Raw genomic sequence first — 15590 nt, forward strand, 5'->3', positions numbered from 1 at the left:
AGTAAAATTTCTTTCATGATCTATTCTTGAGTACATAAGATACACTGAATATTTTGCAAAATGTACTGTGCAACACTTTCTTGATAGAGGTAGGGTAGATTTGGATGCCAGATTGACACTGACAGTTATATTGGTTAAATTTTTAGTAACATTTAGGACCAATATATTCATATTTTCTAAAGTAAAATGCTCTATTTTTAGTTTACAAATGTATATGATGTTCAGAAAACAATTTGTCTTATTTTAACAGTTGGCTAGCAACAGAAAAGGAAAATATCTGAGTCTAGCTTTGCATTAAGTCAGTTCAGTGAATGCCTACTACTTGAAGATGCATACTTTTTGAAAATTAGTGTAGTCTGTAATTGTAATCTTGCCCTAGTTGTTTATTGAATACTAGCATAAGTAAGGATTATATGGGATAGTAAAGGTTGTCTTTGCCCTTGAGGAACTCAGGCTCATTCAGGGGGGTACCGTTCCTTGAATGTTTCCTCTTTTTCTCCAGCAAATACACATTCAAAAAGCTACTGCATACAAGCAAACTCAGGACCAGCCCGGCTGAGAGGAGTTGTCAGAAATTATCAGGACCATCCCCCTCAGGACTGACTTCCTTTCCTTCAACATTATTATATAATTAAAAGTCCTAGACTGTATATAAGTGACCTTGAACAAGAAAGTCTGCCTAAAATCAGCTATTAGAAGTATGTATTTCATGCAGCTAGTTTTTTCATAAGGTATTTTATAAGGTCTTTAAAGTGATATGTGGAAGAATGTGGTAAAGCACTTTAGTTAGAGCAAAAAGGGTTGTATTCCCTATCAGCCCAATATACTATATGTCTAGAATCATTTAGAATTGACTGTAACGTAGTAGACAAGCATTACTACTATGTCCCAGTGTTTCATGACTTTTCTCAGATTATTCAAATGGTATCCTATTTGTTCCAGTTCAACTCTTCTTTTCTTCCACAAACCTTTCACCTATTGCTTCATTTTACATGGATGTCTTTTGTTTCCAAACTTTTATACAATTACAGTTTCATAATAGCGTTTGATTTTATATTGCCTACAACTTTTTTATTTAATGTAATTCTTAGCATAAAAATAATAAAAACGAGCAAGTCAGATTATATTTATTGAAAGTGTATTGTGAAAAACAGATACTTCATTCCACCTTCATGATAATTCTGTAAGTTGTTTTATTATATTCATTTTGTATATGAGTAAATTGTGGCTTAGAGAGGTGAAGACACTTGCCCAAATTAAACAACTAGTAAGTAACAGCACTGGGACTTGCAGTCACATAGGGTGCATTTTAACCAGCATACAAAGGTGCGGGGTCATTCGGGTCAGGGCCTTTGTTTTGGTTTCTCTTAAGACTGGTGAAAGCAGAAGAATATGAGGTTTTTTTTTTTTGAAAATACTATCATAGGCAGTGATCATAACTAGATAATTAGCCTAAGAAAATATGAATTTTGTAACAGTGATAGCCTAAAGTATTCGAATTCCATTTTAATAATACAAAGAATACCAAATGTATGTTGAAAAACTGTGCCATAGCTATTTTACTGAAATATGATCTATATTGGCCATGAATATTTTCTTTACAGCAGCTTAAACTTGAACTTTGAAGGCAGACAAAGCAGAATATTATCATCCTAAAGACTACTTCCTCCCTCTAGTGACCAGGAATGGGAATATCACAGCTATAGGCATTTAGAAAACTCAGTTCTCAATGTATATGCATACCTCCCTCTAGTGGGTATTTGGGAAATTTTCAGGAGTAATTTTGGTTATTACGATGAATAGGGCTGCGACTGGTATTTATTAAGGGCATTAGGGATGCTAGTATTGTGAATGTGAGGGATAGTGCCCTATATAAAATAATTATCCAGCTCAAAACAGTAATGTAGATGAAACATTCATTATTTTTTAAGCCTAGAACATAGCAGTTCAATCATGTTTCACTTAACAGTGGGCATACATTATGAGAAATGTGTCATTAGGCAGTTTTGTCATTGTGCAAACATCATACAGTGTACTTACACAAGCCTAAATCCTATAGCCTACTGCACATGTAGGCTCTATGGTAAGCCTATTGCCCCTAGGCTATAGGCCTGTGCAGCATATTACCGTACTGAATTCTATAGGCAATAGGAACACAGTGGCAAGTATTTGTGTAACTAAACATATCTAAACATAGAAAAACTGTACAAAGATGGTATAAAAGATTTTAAATGGTATACCCGTATAGGATACTTACCATGAATGGAGCCTGCAGGACTGGAAGTTGTTCTGGGTGGGTCAGTGAGTGAGTGGTGAGTGCATGTGAAGGTCTAGGACATTACTGTGCACTACTTGATACAGTTTGGCTCTGTGTCGCCACCCAAATCTCATCTTCAATTGTAATCCTCACGTGTCAGAGGGGCCTGGTGGCAGGTGATTGAATCATGGGGGCAGACTTCCCCCTTACTGTCTTTTGTTAGTGAGTTCTTATGAGATCTGGGGGTTTAAAAGTGTGTGGCTTGCTTTCTCTCTCTCTTGCTCTCTCTCTCATGTTTGCTGTGGTAGTCAGTCGTGCCTTGCTTCCCCTTTGCCTTCTGTCATGATTGTAAGTTTCCTGAGAGCTTCCAAGCCATGCAGAACTGTGAGCCAATTAAACCTCTTTTCTTTATAAATTACCTAGTCTCAGGTAGTTCTTTATAGCAGTGTGAAAATGGACTAATACACTACTGTACACTTTATAAACATTGTATACTTTGGGATGCTAAATTTATCTTGAAAATTTTCTTTCTCCAATAATAAATTAACCTTAGCTCACTGTAACTTTTTACTTTATAACCCTTTAACTTTTTTAAAGTTTTTGGTTCTTTTATAATACCACTTAGCATAGAACACAAATAATGTACGGCTGTACAAAATATTTATGTCCTTTTATAAGCTGTTTTCTAATTGTTTTAACTTTTTAAACTTTTTTGTTAAAAATGACACAAACACACACATTAGCCTAGGCATACCCAGGCTCAGGATTATCAATATCACTGTCTTCTACCTCAACATCTGGTCCCACTAGAAGGTCTTCAGAGGCAATAACACACATGGAGTTGTCATCTTCTGTGATAAAAATGGCTTCTTCTGGAATACCACCTGAAGGATCTGCCTGAGGCTATTTTACAGTTAAGTTTTATTTTTAATAAGTAGAAAGAATATATTCTAAAATAACATATAGTAAATACATAAGCCAGTAGTATAGTCATTTATGTTTTATCAAGTATTATGTACTCTACCTAATTGTATGTTCTATACTTTTATATGATTAGCAGTGTAGTAGGTTTGTTCATACCAGCCTCACCACCAATACATGAGTAATGAATTATACTATGATGTCATGAGGGATACAACTTTACTCAGGCTATGATGACACTAAGTCATAGGAAATTTTCAGCTCCATCATAATCTCACTGTTAGATATGTGGTCCATCATTTGCTGAGACATTATGTGGCACATGAGTGTATTTCACATATGAAAACAAAAAATTTGCACTTTTTAGATATATGCTGCATTTTTACAAGTGATTTATTTCATCTACTCTAAAAGTATCGATTGTTAAATATGCCATTAGTTAACACTAAGAAAAGAACTTTCAATTAGACTCCGACACAAAGGTTTCTAATTCTTAGGATTTTTATTGTGTATGTATTGAAAGACCTTTTGATTTAAAAAATGTAGTTTTATATCACTCATAGGTATACATAGAAAGTAAATTATGAAATAAACTAGTTTCACTGTTTTAATTATTTTCCCATTTATAATAGTAATCTTAATTACTATTCAAAATTCTTGAATTTTTTTTTTTGAGACGGAGTCTTGCTCTGTTGCCAGGCTGAAGCGCAGTGGCGGTCTTGGCTCACTGTAACCTCCGCCTCCCGGGCTCAAACAATTCTTCTGCCTCAGCCTCTGGAGTAGCTGGGACTACAGGCACTTGCAACCACTCCCAGCTAATTTTTGTATCTTTAGTAGAGACAGGGTTTCACAGTGTTGGCCAGGATGGTCTTGATCTCTTGACCTCGTAATCCACCTGCCTCAGCATCCTAAAGTGCTGGGATTACAGGTGTGAGCCACCATGCCTGGCCATTCTTGAATTATTTTGATGATGACAACATATCTTAGTAGAAAGTTCTACTACTAAGAGTATGCTTCTGGGATTTTTTTCCCCTAAGCCTCCAGTATTCATTCTGCAAGTTTTGGTGCTGGCACTTTCCTGATCTTATCAGATGATATCAACAGAATATTTTCAGGGAACAAATAAGACTTATTTTCCTTCCTCAAATGGCTTAAAGATTTTACTGATTGAAACGTCAAAAGGTTGTAGTTGTCCAGTCATGTTGGCAAGACTAACAACCAAGTTCACATCTCCAGGATGACTTTGAAGTCATCTAAGAACTTGCTTTATGAATCTGGTATACCATGACTGCTGTTCTGCTGGTAGCAGTTGTAAGATGCCATTGATTATAGCATGGATAGTCATTTCAGAGATGTTAAAACATGGAAAAAGAAATTGGGTTAAAAGAGGAGAAAGCTGGGAACCCTACATGGGGCTACTGCACACCAGGAGTCATTCCTGGCTGCCAATGGCTCCAGGGGAATGGGTGAGTTGAACTGGCAAGGAGCAACCTACTCTCACATGGCCTCTGGAACCCTGGGAGAAGGAGACACCTTGACCACAATGGACACTCAAGTTGGCAGAGAGAGAGAATTAGAGAAAGGGTAGGGGCAGCAAGCCAGCTGATGCAGAACCCAGAGGGTTTGATGTGGGAATGTCTGCAGCAAAGCACAACCGGGGATGGCTATCCCCTCTAGGCTCACCTTGCTCTTATAGGAGATGTTAACCCTAGGGAACTGTCAGATCTGAACTCTGCAAGGTGGTCTTGCCCATCAGACAGGGCAGGTCTGACTTGAGCACCCCTTGATTTGCTGGCCTCTCCTGGGGTCCCAGCCTGCCCACTCCTGCTTGCAGGATTGTCTCGGGTTCCCCGGGGGCCCACAACATAGCTTCTGTGCTGGTGGACCATGCCTAACCAGCGGAGAGCTCCAGTGAGTTGGCCACTACAGCCATGTGCCAGCCTGCATGCTCTTTCCTCATACTGCAGCTTCCCCTGGGATCACAGCAACTCCCTGCATCACTTTGCTAGCACTTCTGTACAGGCAGATTTTGCTTTCATTGCCCCACCAGCATGTGGGAGTGCTTTCTACTCCACTCCCCCGCTGACTGCCATTGTAGACAGAGCCTTGGTGGGTACAGAGCCAGCCAGCCCAGTCCCTGCCAGCACCCCACCCTTGTGCTAACACTCCATAGAGAACAGCAGATCCTACTCTGCCCTGAGCAATCACTGCTGCTTGCAGAGTACAGAGAAGACACCCAGACCTGTGCCCACCAGTGCCCCACCCCTGAATCAACACCACCTCCAGCTTGACTGTGTACTCAGTCATCAGCTGGGGTCACTCCTACTCCCCTCGCTCTGCAGCTGCATTTCCTCTGCCACTGTGGTAAATGCCTGCCAGCATGGCACCTGCTAGCACTCTGCTGCAGCTGCTATTACCACTGCTGCTGGCACATGTGAGCAAGGACAGATTCCCCTGTTGCTGCAATATGAAATGCTTTGGCTGACACTACCCATTAAAGGGTAGTGACCAGTGGTCCAGGAGCACCTCAGTTCCCCCAACACAGCAAATTCCTAACCTTAAGGAGCCAGAAAACAAAGTCAGGGCCTCATACAAGTCCCTCAAAATTAGAGCATGAAGTGTAGGACTTGGGAGCTGAGGGCTGGCCCTGTAAAAATCTTCCAGAAACAAAGCCAGTTGGCTGAGTCCACCTTACACCACAAATGCTCAAAGTTATCAAATAAGATAAAAGAAAAACCATCCAAAGATCAGCAACCTCAAAGATTAAAGGAACGTAAGCCCAAAAAGATGAGAAAAAAATCAGCACAAGAACCGTGACAACTCAAAAAGCCAAAGTGTCTTCTTTCCTCCAAATGATGGGATCACCTCCCCAGTAAGGGTTCTGAACTAGGCTGAGATGGCTTAAATGACAGAAATAGAATTCAGACTATGGATAGAAATGAAGACCATTCAGCTACAGGAGTACGCTGAAACCCAATCCAAGGAAGCTAAAAATCATGATAAAACAATGCAAGAGCTGACAGACAAAATAGCCAGTATAGGAAAGAATGTAACTGACCTGATAGAACTGAGAAACACACTACAAGAATTTCATAGTGCATTCATGGGTATTAATATCAGAATAGACCAAGTGAAAGAAATACTCTCAGAGCTTGAAGACTGGACAGTCAGACAAGAGTCTAACTAATTTATCATGACATAAAGGGTTGGCATGTCAATGCATTTATATTTATTTTTTTATTTTTTTATTTTTTTATTTTTTTTTTTTTGAGACGTAGTTTCACTCTTGATACCCAGGCTGGAGCGCAATGGCACGATCTCGGCTCACCGCAATCTCCGCCTCCTGGGTTCAGGCAATTCTCCTGCCTCAGCCTCCTGAGTAGCTGGGATTACAGGCACGCGCCACCGTGCCCAGCTAATTTTTTGTATTAGTAGAGACGGGGTTTCACCATGTTGACCAGGATGGTCTCGATCTCTTGACCTCGTGATCCACCCGCCTCGGCCTCCCAAAGTGCTGGGATTACAGGCTTGAGCCACCGCGCCCGGCCTATATTTTAAAATACTTAAAAAATGTCTTCCTTTTTATTTCTCTGTTAAATTATAACCAAGTTATTACAATGACTTTAAAAAATATGCATGATGATATACAATATGAATTTCAAGAAAGAAAAAGGGAGTTATAAAACATGTTATAAAAAGAAATGTTAGATCTGGCTGGGCCCGGTGGCTCATGCCTGTAATCCCAGCACTTTGGGAGGCTGAGGAGGGCAGATCACCTCAGTACAGGAGTGTGAGGCCAGCCTAGCCAATATGGCAAAACCCCGTCTCTACCAAAAACAAACAAACAAACAAACAACAACAACAAAACACAAGAACAAATAACCAGGCATGGTGGCAGGTGCCTGTAATCCCAGCAACTTGGAAGACTGAAGCGGGAGAATCGCTTGAACTCAGGAGGTGGAGGTTACAGTGAGCCAAGATCGTACTATTGCACTCCAGCCTGGGTGTGACACAGTGAGACTGTCTAAAAATAAAATAAAATAAAAATAGGGGCCGGGCGCGGTGGCTCACGCCTGTAATCCCAGCACTTTGGGAGGCCGCGGCGGGTGGATCACAAGGTCAAGAGATCAAGACCATCCTGGTCAACATGGTGAAACCCCGTCTCTACTAAAAATACAAAAAATTAGCTGGGCATGGTGGCGCGTGCCTGTAATCCCAGCTACTCAGGAGGCTGAGGCAGGAGAATTGCTTGAACCCAGGAGGCGGAGGTTGCGGTGAGCCGAGGTCGCACCATTGCACTCCAGCCTGGGTAACAAGAGCTAAACTCCGTCTCAAAAAAAAATAAAATAAAATAATAAAATAAAAATAAAATAAAAATAAAAATAAAGTAAAAATAAATGTTATATCTGATGAATTGAGAACAATTAAGGCATTGAAACAGAGAATCATGAATTCCTGTTTTACTTTAGTAATTGGGCACTTCCTCAACAATTGTCACTAATTTTATGGATGGGGGCAGGCTATAGACTGAATATTTTTGTCCTTTCCAAATTATGTTGAAGCCTAATCCCCAGTGTGAGAGTATTCGGAGGTGGGGTCATCCAGGAGTCAATCAGTGCCTCAGGTTAGAGCCCTAATGGGATTAGTGCCATTATAAAAGAAGCCCCAGAGATATCCCTCACTCCTTTTTCCATGTAAGGACAAAACAAAAACAAAACAAAACAAAACAAAACACACACAAAAAGAAACTACTGTCTAAGAACCAGGATGCAGGCCCTCACCAGACACCAAATTTTCTGGTGTCTTGATCTCGGAATTCCTAGTCTTCAGAACTGTGAGAAGTAAGTTACTGTTTACAAGTCACCCACTTCATGGTATTTTGTTATAGCAGCCTGAATGGACTAAGACAGGTAAAGGAAAAGAAGATAAAGAAGAAAGTTCAACATTAAATTGGGATGGTCATATAGTCTTATTTCTAAGAAGGTAGATTTTCATATTATAGGTTGTGTAGGATTGCAGAATAGTATGATGAATGAGTGCACAGGCTCTCCAATCAGATTACCTCATTCGAATTGTGGCTCCACCACTTGCTGTGTGATCTTGGATAAACCACTTCATTTCTCATTGCCTCAATTCCTTCTGAGGCAAAGTGAAGTGGAGGTCATAATATCACCTCACAGGGTCTTTGTGAAAATTAAATGAGATACACATTTAAGAGCATACAAGTATATGGCATATAGAAAACACTAAATGAATGTAAGCTATTATGAACCAGAAACTATAGCATTCTGAAAAAGAAACTGCTGGTCAAGGGTGTAACAATAGGGGATATTTAACAGATTTTCCAGTCTTTACTGTATACTTTAGTAAAGTCGTTCCTGTTTGACTGTATTAATTTATGTTTGAACTTCCATTAAATATCTTATTTCCTTGCAAATAAAAATTACATCATAAATTTTCATGTCATTTTCTATGGATATTTTTCCATAGAATCATAAGTCACTGATGTATCTTTTTCTGTGTAGTAAGGTTTATTGTCAATTTCCAGTAGAACAGACTTTATGGTATACAAAATATATATTATTCAAATGTGCAAAAAATGTAAAATATAACTTATAGCTACTATATGTATCCACCCACCTCAAAATGAAACACAGGGATAGTCATACTATTCATTTTGGTAAAAATATTTTAAAATTTTTATTTAAATTTAAATTTTCACTTAAATAAGATTCATTAAAACATTCTATGAGATAGTAACTGCGCTATACTATTGTAGATGCTACAGAAGCTGCTATGAGGTCATCGTTATCTATCTGGGATGAAAATGACCTTAACAAAACAACCAAGAAGGTTAAAAAGCAGAGGATAAATAACTACAGTCATTTGTTGCATAACATTTTGGTCAAAGACAAACTGCATATACATGTGTGGGACCATAAAATTATAATACTCTATTTTTACTGTATCATTCCTATGTTTAGATACAGAAATACTTACTATTATGTTACAAGTGCCTACAGTATTCAGTACAGTAACATGCTGTTCAGATTTGTAGCCTAGGAGCAACATGATACACTATTTAGCTTAATTGTATAGTAGACTATTGCAGCTAGGTTTGATAGATGTACTATATGGTGTTTTCATAATGACAAAATCCCTGTCATTAAGTGATACGTGACTGTACTAAGTTGTATGGTATATGTCATAAGGGCTATACAGAAATTCAGAGAACCGTCAAAATGGCAAAGTAATTAAGGAAGGAGGTAAAGTAATTAAGATGGGAGGAGGCAATTTGCCAATTAAAATTAATATATATGTGACCACGGGGATGTTAACTTCTCTGTGCTTGCTATGTCTTTGTTTATAAAATGTAATGTGTTTAAAATGCCTAGTACAATCTACATGAACTGAGTTTTAAAGAATGGTCAGGTGGTTATGAGTGAAAAATGATTCAGGTGACAGGACTAATAAAAGCTAGAGATGGGGATGCTTTGAGTCATAGAGATACAAATCTTTAAAAAATTTTGGCATATACAAAAAGAAAAAGAAGTTCACAAGTAATTTTAAAATTTTATATAAATTTATATAATAGCAAACTTCCTGTTTTCTCCTGCATGGAAAAGTAACTTTCATTCAGTATTCACTGCTTCTCTTCATCTTGGCTCAGGTTATAATGGAAAAGAGTTACTACTTCAACAGTGCAAAGATTCTTTGGAAAAGAAACAGAGCACTGCCAATAACTCAGAGTCACAAAGTCAATTACAGCACACTGTTGACTTGTTTACAAAGACGATACATCAATAGATTGATGTAATCTCACAAACACAAAAAGAGCGTTTATTAAGACAAAGAGGAAAGAGAGAGAAAAATAATTGCTCTCCGTTGTGTGAGTCTTGTTTGCATGTTTCTTATGAAATAACTGATTAGCTAGCAGGCAGTAAAGAGTTCATTCTTGACACATTGTCCTTGGGTAGGCTGACTAGGCAAGGCAGTCTGTTTATCTGTATTATCTGCCAGTGACCTTTCATCAGTACTTTATTCTTAGTTGAACCAGAACTATATTACTTTCCTCATGCGAAGTCTCAGGATGCTGCATTTCTCTAAATCCTTTTTCTCTAAATCTGTACTTCCTAGCCTGTATTTGAAAGTCATCATAATCTGGGGTGCTCAAAATGGAGTTTCTTTTACAAAGAGTTATAATCATAACTGTTTATTCAAATATAAATTTAAGACATTATGTGCAAAATTTAACTTTCCCTTTGGTCTTGCATTTTTCTAAGGATTAACACCATTATTTTCACACTCCAACAAACTAATATATAGTAGTGATAATCACTATCAAATGAGTTGTAAGAGCTAACTGACTCGAATAGACAATAACCAACCTTACTTTCAGAGTAAATATTTTAAGATACAATAGTATAGATGCCTGCACATAGCTGATTATTGCTCCTGTGCTGCAGTGAATTACCACATAAACACATTTTGGCAAAAATTTGCTGGCTTCATGCCCACAAGCATTATGAAGCAGGAACCACTTTTAGATTAAGACTGTAACCTGTGGAAAAGAACGTATAATGTGCATTAGTTTAGAAATTAAAATCTCCTGAGATAATATTTCTTTCGGTAACGCTTAAAAGCCTAAATTTGGGCTCGTGTGCCAGTCACCTCTACATAAGGAAAAACATTTTGCTACTCTTTATTAGTTAAAGGAGGAAATATTGTCCGCTTGTTTTGTTGATGTTGGCCGAATTATATAAACTTTAAAATCTGTAAGACAAATCGAAATATTCCTTTATTATGTCTTGTTAGGATGAGAGAAGTTTCCCTTTCAGCTGCTCCTTAATTAAAAAAAAACAACACACTAAACACAGCAACACTTCTCTTTAAAAATCAAACTCTTCTTATCTAAATTCTTTGGTAATAGCCATGAATCCATACCTTAAATAAGGAAGCCCTGTGAGTTCGTGAATCCACTTTCCTACTCATGAGCAGCCCTATGAACCGACTTGAATAAACAATAACTAACCCTTCTTATTTTAGTAGATATTTTCAGAAACAATAGCTTAGGTGCCTTAGATATTCATTCAGAGGCTTAGAAATCCACATTAACACAGTTCTCACATATTTGAGTCTGGTCTACATCCATTTACGTAAGTAAAACTCCCCTTCCAGACTGATAAAATTCTTTCTGTGACAAGAAGACAAAGGAATACGATGGATTGATAAGCGTAGTCACCGGCGCAGAGTTCTCGCGCGATGTTAGGACGCTACCGCCCTGACATCACCGGTTGCCATGGTAGCACCGCGGCGAGTAAAAGACGGGTGGCGCTAGACGTTTCCGGCAGAGCGCAGCCACTGCGGAGGACAAGGGACGTTCCTTCTCCCGCTAGTCTGACTTCTACCAAAATGAGCGGCCTGGATGGGGGCAACAAACTCCCTCTCGTCCAAACCGGCGGCCTGGCTGCCCCCGACCATGCCCCAGGAGATCCGGACCTAGACCAGTGCCAGGGGCTCCATGAAGAAGCCGAGGCGACACAGGTGATGGCGGGTGGGGACAGCTTGGAGACGGCTGCGGAGGGAGGTGCACCACGGGATCCGGTGGACTGCGGCCCCCTCCTCCGCTTCCCAGTTGCCGGTAGTCGCGGCGGTGCAGCGACCAAATCCGGGCAGGAGGATGCACCACCTTCTACGAAAGGTCTGGAAGCAACCTCTGCCTCCGTGGCTGCGGACGACAGCCAGAAAAATGGCTGTCAGCTTGGAGAGCCCCGTAGCCCCGCTGGGCTGAAGGCTCTAGAAGCCTGTGGCACAGGGCGGTTGGGGTCTCAGATGATACCGGGGAAGAAGGCCAAGGAAGTGACGACTAAAAAGTGCGCCATCTCAGCAGCATTGGAAAAGGAGGGAGAAGCAGGGGCGGTGATGGAGGAAAAGAAGGCGGTACAGAAGGAGAAAAAGGTGGCAGGAGGGGTGAAAGAGGAGACACGGCCCAGGGCCCCTAAGATCAATAACTGCATGGACTCGCTGGAGGCCATCGATCAAGAGTTGTCAAACGTAAATGCCCAGGCTGACAGGGCCTTCCTTCAGCTTGAGCGCAAGTTTGGGCGCATGCGAAGGCTTCACATGCAGCGCAGAAGTTTCATTATCCAAAATATCCCAGGTTTCTGGGTCACTGCCTTTCGAAACCACCCCCAGCTGTCACCTATGATCAGTGGCCAAGATGAAGACATGCTGAGGTATATGATCAATTTAGAGGTGGAGGAGCTTAAACACCCCAGAGCAGGCTGCAAATTCAAGTTCATCTTTCAGAGCAATCCCTACTTCCGAAATGAGGGGCTCGTCAAGGAATATGAGCGCAGATCCTCTGGCCGGGTGGTGTCTCTTTCCACTCCAATCCGCTGGCACCGAGGCCAAGACCCCCAAGCTCATATCCACAGAAACCGGGAAGGGAACACCATCCCTAGTTTCTTCAACTGGTTCTCAGACCACAGCCTTCTAGAATTCGACAGAATTGCAGAGATTATCAAAGGAGAAATATGGCCCAATCCCCTACAATACTACCTGATGGGTGAAGGGCCCCGCAGAGTAATTCGAGGCCCACCAAGGCAGCCAGTGGAGAGCTCCAGATCCTTCAGGTTCCAGTCTGGCTAATTTCCTGTAAGAAGCTTCTGCACAAGTTTCCTTACCACCTCCTCTTGGACCTATGCTTGGCCAACAGCATGCAGTCTTCCCTCTGCTTTCTCTTCATACTGTGGATTATCTTTTCCTTTGGTTCTTCTGAATCTTCAGTAATCAGTTGCAAGATTGTTGGCTTACCTGCCTATGCCATTCTTCCTCTGGGCCTTCATGCTTTTCTGCAGTGTGTTAACATGTTTCAAGTGCATGGCCTTCTTTGGCTTCAGTGCCAAGCATATGATACTATAGATATACTGTACCATACTGCCTTTCTTTGCATGGCTTGGACCCTGTCTGTGACCATGGTCTTCTCCTAGTTTAAGTGGTTGTGTACCACAAAGAATCTTGATACATCTTCACAAATAACTGTCTGGGCTTCATACTTTATGCTGGCTGTGTACCTGATGCCCATGTACTTATGGTAAGCTCTTTTGGTTTTACCACTGCAAGATGAAACTGATATCTTAACCTAGCCATCAACCCACATTGGACATTCCAGATTACCACCAACTGGATCCCAGCTGCCTTCCTGGACTTGTGCCATCCACCCTACTGGTTATCTGGTAGAACAAGCTGGTGGCTGGTGGGTGACTGCTAGGCATGAATGAGGTAATAAATGAAAAGTGTTCTATGTTATCACATTGGTTTTCCTATACCTTTGGTTACTCTACATCATGACCAGTTACTGGTGAGTATGAAGCCCACCCCTACTTGCTGTCACCTTCTGGTTGAACTTTGCTCAGGCCACCATTGTCTGCTTCAACAGGAACTATCTGTAGACTTAGCTCCCAGGGAGCACACAGGAACACCCCCTACCACCAGGATGGACAGTGTCCATAGCAAGATTGGGACACAGTCTCCTCCAGCTTCGTCTTTCTGACTCCTAGCCAACAAACCACCCTTAATCTGAGCAGCTTCTTTAGGCATTCCCTCTTTTCCCCACCTGCACCCACTCTGAACATGATAAAGTTGCCAGTTGGGGCACTGAGGAAGAGATATTTCTGGAATGTGAGACTTGTTATGCCTCTCTCTCTGTCTCTCTCTCTATCCCCCTCTTCCTCTCCCTCCTATCCCTTCTTTTCTTCCCTTTTACTCTGAAGCAGTTTCAGCTTATTAACAGAAAACAAAACTGGCAAAGCAGGCTTAATTTGCTCTCTTCTTGATTGTGTTCAGAGAGAAAAAGGTATGATTAAATGGACTCCAGATTTCTTACTGTCCTCATTCCTCCACCCCACTTCCTTTAGCAAGGTCTGAACGTTTCAAAGGGAGCCATATAGGTTGTTTAGTTATAGGCAGTGTTCTTTTAGGCAGATTTTGACATCCTTATCTCTTTACACCATCCATTCTACCAAAACCTGTGTATTTCTTGAGCTTTTAGTTTGAGAATTTGGGGAGAGAGAGAAAGGCCTCACAGTGATGGGTTTAAGACAGGTCCTGAACAGGATTTGAGTGAAGGCAACCAAAACTTCACTCCACTTTTCTAAAGTTGGAAGTTCTTTTTTGGGCCTTGGACTGCTTGGAAATGACCCCAGGGTAGCATTTTGTAGGTCAGCCTTCTTCTTTGTACTATTTTGTTACTGCCCTGATGTCCCATGGGTCTCCATCCTACTGCCTGGCTTTCGTGGCCCTCATTTCTCAGCTTCTGCATTTCCTTCCCTGCTCCTAACAAAGGAAGCAGGCTGCAGCCTGCAGCCTGCATTGTGGAAGGTCTTCAGCCTTCTTGTATGGGATAAGGGAATGTGTAGCATCTGTGTGGATTTTCAGGGACAAGTTCCAGTAGGTGAGACAGTGACGCTGTCAGGGCTGTCTTAGTTATGAGGATGTGTGGTGGTAAGGACCATCCACCATCACCTTTTCCCCTTTGGTTTTGAAGGCCTTGCCCTAAGCTCCCTGAGAGTTTAGGAGGTCTGAACACACACAGTGGAGAGGTTAGCCTAGGTTGGGAAACTGAGTAAAAGTCCAGAAGCAGATAAGAGCCTGCTGTGAAGTGGTTTTGGAAAGGCCCACAGGAAAGACCCTGCAGGATCAGGGGTGGGAGGGGAGGCCCCTGAGGTGCTCTCCAGGGAAGAGGGGCTGGGGTTTAAATAGTATGCTTGGGGGAGGGTTTTCCTCCAATTTTTCATAAGTCCTTGAATTCACAAGTAGATATTTGTAAACAGAAATGTAACTCTGGATGTTTTCTCTCGATTATCCTAGGAGTGACCTTTATATGTGTGGAAGATTGATGGTATATGCTCCTTATGTCATTGTTTTTGAGTAAAATCTATTTCCTTTCTCCATTTCAGCCTATGACAAAATTGATGTTTACAGGCCTGCTTTTTGCTTGTAATTGACAACAAGTGCAAAAATACCAAATTTGTGTCCTGTGCAGTATAAAGACTTCAGTGAATATTCGTAAATATATTAGCTTGTTCTGCTCTCTGTTCATATATGGCTCTATTCTTCGAAATATAATTTGAATGTGACCTTTGAATAGTCTGAATATTTTACAAATTGTTGTTATGTCTTGTGAAAGTAACCTCAAAAAGAAAAATATAACTCTGTGTCTTGATATTTCTTGCCCTAGTAATGTACTTGACATTTATTTTCCTAAGCCACACGTGTAAGTACTAGTAGAATTTCTCTGTCAAGCTCAATGATGATCATTAGTACTTTTGTCTTCTCACATGTGCTTGAAGGAAAAATGCCACTACTGTATTTCTTGTTTTCACCAAAAAATAAAAAAAATAAAAAATTC

General features: G+C 40.7%; 1 protein-coding gene across 1 annotated transcript; it reads left to right on the forward strand.

The window, feature by feature from the left end:
* The first annotated feature begins 11486 nt into the window (after positions 1–11486).
* Positions 11487–15590, forward strand: TSPYL4 (TSPY like 4). The gene has a single exon (XM_012460411.2). The coding sequence runs from the start codon at positions 11591–11593 to the stop codon at positions 12827–12829; it is 1239 nt and encodes a 412-aa protein (XP_012315834.2). The 5' UTR covers positions 11487–11590; the 3' UTR covers positions 12830–15590.

Source organism: Aotus nancymaae, unplaced genomic scaffold (genome assembly GCF_030222135.1).
Source record: "Aotus nancymaae isolate 86718 unplaced genomic scaffold, 86718_ANA_hifiasm-v0.15.2.pri h1tg000040l, whole genome shotgun sequence".
Taxonomy (NCBI): domain Eukaryota; kingdom Metazoa; phylum Chordata; class Mammalia; order Primates; family Aotidae; genus Aotus; species Aotus nancymaae.

Excerpts from the sequence above, each read along its gene's own strand:
- TSPYL4 (XM_012460411.2), top strand. The coding sequence starts at position 11,591 with ATGAGCGGCCTGGATGGGGGCAACAAACTCCCTCTCGTCCAAACCGGC.